The sequence below is a fragment of the Cnephaeus nilssonii genome (genome assembly GCF_951640355.1).
Source record: "Cnephaeus nilssonii genome assembly, contig: SCAFFOLD_172, whole genome shotgun sequence".
In the NCBI taxonomy this organism is placed as follows: domain Eukaryota; kingdom Metazoa; phylum Chordata; class Mammalia; order Chiroptera; family Vespertilionidae; genus Cnephaeus; species Cnephaeus nilssonii.
This window is the reverse complement of record NW_027645561.1, coordinates 1-5,000: the sequence shown is the minus strand read 5'-3', so window position 1 is coordinate 5,000 and position 5,000 is coordinate 1. Positions and strand designations below refer to the sequence as shown.

General features: G+C 67.2%; 1 protein-coding gene across 1 annotated transcript in view; it reads right to left on the bottom strand.

Annotated features, from left to right (window-relative positions):
* CACNA1S (calcium voltage-gated channel subunit alpha1 S) overlaps positions 1-4,745 on the bottom strand; it is a gene marked incomplete at both ends in the record, with an annotated part of 26,693 nt that extends 21,948 nt beyond the window's left edge. Inside the window, 8 exon segments of the mRNA XM_079800873.1 lie at positions 20-89; positions 642-735; positions 1,012-1,126; positions 2,093-2,213; positions 2,651-2,858; positions 3,570-3,795; positions 4,094-4,254; positions 4,687-4,745. Of these exon segments, the coding sequence (XP_079656999.1) occupies positions 20-89; positions 642-735; positions 1,012-1,126; positions 2,093-2,213; positions 2,651-2,858; positions 3,570-3,795; positions 4,094-4,254; positions 4,687-4,745 (1,054 nt within the window).
* Between the last annotated feature and the right edge of the window lie 255 nt (positions 4,746-5,000).

The following is a 5,000-nucleotide window of genomic DNA, read 5'->3' as shown; positions in this document are numbered from 1 at the left end:
GGAAGCCCTGGACGCTCACCGGGGAAGTCGGCCGAGGGGTAGGGGTCCTTCACCTCATTGACGTTGGACTCGAACTCGTCGATCTTCAGCTGCCGGAAGGGACACAGGGAAGACGTGGTGATGCTGCGTGGAGACCTGCCGCCGCCACGGGTGGGGCGTTCCCTGGGGGCGGGGCCGGTGAAGGCTCTGCCCCCCAACGCCCCCACAGCCTGGGACAGGGGACACCACGCCACCCCCTTTTTATTTTTTAAACACATTTTTATTGATTTTTCGAGAGGAAGGGAGAGGGGAACATCCATGATGAGAGAGGATCATGGACCGGCCGCCTCCTGCACACCCCACCCTGGGGATCCAGCCCGCATCCCGGGCCTGTGCCCTGACCGGGAATCGAACCCTGACCTCCTGGCTCCTAGGTCGACGCTCCACCACGGAGCCACGCGGCCGGGCTGGGCATCTGTGCTGCTCAGGACGAAGGCCCCAGCGGGTGCTGTCCCCACGGGAGTGGAGGGCGGTGCCCCCGCCTGGCTGAGGGCCTCTCTCTACCTCCCCCGCCCCCCGCCCCACCCACCAGCACTCCCAGGCTCGGGGAGAACCCCCCCGCCCCGGCCGCCACCGGCCTCTGGAGCCCCGGCCCAGCTCACCTTGGCCGTGGTCGGGATGCCCTCGCCCTTGGGCTTCTGGTCCGGCTTCTTGGCCACCACGGCCTTCTCCTCCTCGGCCCGGCCCGGGAGGCCCCTGGTGGGAACAGAGGCCGAGCTGGAACGTCCTCCGGGGTCTGCTCAGCGGGGGGGGGGACGGGGGGGACGCCTCGGGGGACCCGCACCCAGGGCTCAGGGGGCTCGGTGGGGACTGGCAGCGCCGGCCACCAGGTGGGAGGGGCTGTGGGCACAGTCAGGGCGGCATGCCAGGGCCCCTGGGGATCGGCCCCGGGGAGCCACCTGCCCCCCTCCCCCATCCCCCTGCCCCTCCCCCTCCCCCTCCTCCCCCCCGCCCCCCGGCGGCGGCTCGCACTTGGACATCTTCCTGCGCTTCCGCTCCTCGGCCTTGGCCTTCTGGGCGGAGGTCAGGCTCTCGGCCTCGGCCAGGTTGTCCACGGCGATGGCCAGGAAGACGTTGAGCAGGATGTCTGAGCGCCGCCGCTAAGGAGCCTGGGATGTGTGTGTGTGTGTGTGGGGGGGCGTGCAGAGCCCGCCCTGCCCTCCCTGGGGGGCCACGGAGACCCTCTGGTCCGGGTTCCCCCACAGGAGGGCTTGACACTGGGACGTGGCCGCCTCCTCGGGGAGCAGCCTGCAGAGGTGCCAGGGACGGAGCCCAGCCTCACACCGGGCAGCGAGGGGAGCCCCAGGCCTCAGGGGAGACCCTGCCGGGCGCCCAGGAGCGCAAGGACAGGGGTTCCCTCCCTCCCGTACTCAGAGCATCAGATTCTGTGCTGTGGGCATCGGCCCCCCCCCCCCCCCCCCCGCACTGCGGCCCTGCACCCCGGTTCCCCGCCCCCTCAAAGCCCTCACTGTCCCATGGCTCAGCTGGCCAGGGCCCTGGCCTCCCCGCCCCCCGCCTGCCCTTCACCCCCTGCCTGCCCCTCGCCTTTGCACCTGGCTGACCCACTATCTTCACGGCTCCTTGGCAAGCCCTGCTTATCCCCCTCCCTCCTCCTCCCTTCTTCCTCCCTCCTCCCTCTCCTCCTCCCTCCTCCCTCCTCCCTGCTCCAGGCTCGCCCACCTCCCGGGATGAGTCCTCCCCCTGTAACCAGTCCCCTGGCTCTCCCTGGCTCTCCCTGGCTCTCCCTGGCTCTCCCTGGCTCTCCCGGCTCTCCTGGCTCTCCTGGCTCTCCCGGCTCTCCTGGCTCTCCCGGCTCTCCCTGGCTCTCCCGGCTCTCCTGGCTCTCCCTGGCTCTCCCGGCTCTCCTGGCTCTCCCTGGCTCTCCCTGGCTCTCCCTGGCTCTCTCCCCCGGCTGCTGGAAGGACTTGACCCACAGCTCTGCCCTGGTGCCTGGCCCCAGCGCCCTTGACCCCGTGGAGCCCTCTCCCAGCCCCTCCCTAAGCCGGTCCCTGCCCCTGCTGGGTGGTGGCGGGGGGTTGGGGGGCGTGGATACAGTTGCCGCAGACGAAGAGGATGATGAAGTAAATGCACACGAGCATCCCGGGGTAGGAGGGCCCGCCGTAGGCCAGGATGCCGTTGTACATCACCGAGTTCCAGTCTTCCCCGGTCAGGACCTGGGGGGCGGGAGGGGTGGAGGGGGGGGGGCACCGTGGGACGGAGGGTCCCCCGAGGGGGCCACTGTGCTCCCCCGGGGAGACCAGCCGTGGGGAGGGCGGGCTCACCCCGCCCAGCTTCGGGCTCAGGGATACGAGTGGCACACGGGAGAGAGGGCAGGCGCCTGGTGCCCAGCCGCCCGACGCCACTCATCCACACACCGCCGTCCCGCCGTGCGCTGGCACGCCGCCGGGCACCAGGGACAGGCCCAGCACACGCTGGGCGCGGCTCTCGGCCCAGGAGCACAGAGGAGACGGATAAACCGCTGTTACCACGGAGAGGAGCACCGTGGCCGGCCGAGGGAGCCTGCAGAGGGACCTGGAACCCGGACCCACAACCCGGGAGGGCTCCCCGGGGGAGGTGTCCCCGCCCGCGGGGGGAGGGACGGGCGGCCCACCTGGAAGACGCTGATGAGCGCCTGCGGGAAGCTGTCGAAGTTGCTGCGGCGCACCTCCGTGTCCTCGAAGTCGTAGCGGCCCCCGAAGAGCTGCATGCCCAGCAGCGCGAAGATGACGATGAAGAGGAAGAGCAGCAGCAGCAGCGAGGCGATGGAGCGGATGGAGTTCAGCAGCGACGCCACCAGGTTGCTCAGCGACGTCCAGTACCTGCCGGCGGCAGGCGCGGGGTGGGCGCGGGGTGGAGACGGGCGGCCCCGCTCACAGGTGTGCGTGGGGTCTGGGGGAAGGAAGGCTCAGGGCTGGGGGCAGGCAGCGGGGAGGGCTGCCTGGAGGCGGAGGCCCTGGATTTGTGCCCCCCCCCCATTCTTCCCCTCCTTCCCAGCATGCCTCTCTCTCTCTCTCTCTCTCTCTCTCTCTCTCTCTCTCTCTCTCTCTCTCCTCTCCCCCCTCCGCTCCTCCCTCCCTTCCAGTCTCTCTAGAAATCAATGGGGAAAATATCCTTGGTGGGGATATAAGAAATAATAATAATAAAGCCCTGACAGGTGTGGCTCAGTGGATAGAGCGTCGGCCTGAGGACTGAAAGGTCCCGGGTTCGATTCCGGTCAAGGGCATGTACCTTGGTTGCAGGCACATCCCCAGTGGGAGGTGTGCAGGAGGCAGCTGATGGATGTTTCTCTCTCATCGATGTTTCTAACTCTCTAACCCTCTCCCTCCCTCTGCAAAAAACCAATAAAATATATTTTTTAAAAAGAAATAATAATAAACACAAACAGAGAGGACTGAGGCCCGGAGCTGGGGGTGACGTCGTGTGAGCTGGCAGGACGCTGGGACCCGGCGCTGGGCTGGGCCTGCACCTGCCCTGGCTGAGCCCCCCCCTCCCCCCCCTGCTCCCCAGTGCCCGCTCGCTGGCGCCCTCACTTGGTGATCTTGAAGAGCCGCAGCAGGCGGATGCAGCGCAGCACGGAGATGCCCAGCGGGCTCATGGCGCCGGCCTCCACCAGCAGCACCTCGAGGAGCCCGCAGCTCACCACGAAGCAGTCGAAGCGGTTGAAGACGGACAGGAAGTACTGCCGCAGCCCCAGCCCGCACATCTTCATCAGCATCTCCACGGCGAACAGGCACAGCAGCACCCGGTTGGCCACGTCTGGGGGTCACGGCGCGGGCTCAGCGTCCCCCCTTCCTTCCCCTTCCGCCTCCGGGCCTCTGCCTGGGGGCGCCCTCCACCCCACTCCCTCCCCCCAACACCCAGTGGAACCTGGGGCACCTTTGCCCACGGAAAGAACACAGACCCAGCCCGGCCGGCGTGGCTCCGTGGTGGAGCGTTGACCTAGGAACCAGGAGGTCAGGGGGTGACAGGGGGTGACAGGGGGTGAGCAGGGGGGTGAGCTGGGGGGTAAGCAGGGGGGTGACAGGGGTGACAGGGGGTGACAGGGGGTGCTCACCCTGCAGGTGGGTTAGCCACAGCGGCTGGTTGTGGTGCTCGGAGGCGATGGACAGGGTGTTGAGGGCCACGATCAGGATCACCAGCCAGTAGAAGGCCCGGGACTTGACCACGTCGTGGCATTTCCGGCGGAAGATACGGTTCCACTGTCTCCAGTGTCGGCTGGGGGGCGGCGGGGGGGGGGCAGAGCGGGGGGGGAAGGCAGAGAGCCGCTTTAGCCAAGCCCCGCCTTCAGGCCGCCCCTGGCCACACCGGATCTGACCACCCCCCTCCCTCTGGTCATGTGAGTGGTGGAGCCGGCTGGCCTACAACCTCAGGTCTTTTGAAAAAATATATATTTTTTATTGATTTCAGAGAGGAAGGGAGAGGGAGAGAGAAACATCCATGATGAGAGAGAATCGTGCCTCCTGCACACCCCCTACTGGGGATCAAGCCCGCAACCCCGGGCATGTGACCTCCTGGTTCATAGGTCAATGCTCAGCCACTGAGCCACGCCAGCCGGTGTGCAATCTCGGCTCTTACGGGCTACGTCCTCCCTCTTTCAAAGGCGTTGAACGACGGTGCCGAGCTCAGAGGGAAGTGGAGATAACGCACGGTGCCTGGCACCGAGCCCCCATGGTCCATGTCAGGTTCAGCGAGGCCAGCGCTGGCATGCCGCGCTCTGCCCGTTATAAAAGCACTTCCGTAACAAATGAGCGGCGTCTGGCCCGGGGCGGACTGTGGACAGGTCCTTGGACAGCAGGTGCTGGCTTTGGGAGAGCAATTGGGCAGCGTTTACCGAGGCTTAAGACCTACACACCGTTTGGCCCAGGGAGTCCTTTTCGGGGAGTCTGCCAGCAGAAGCGTTCACCCTTCCGCCAAGCTGCGCCCCGGGACCCTGTTTGTGTGTGGCCCCCAACGGGAGGGCT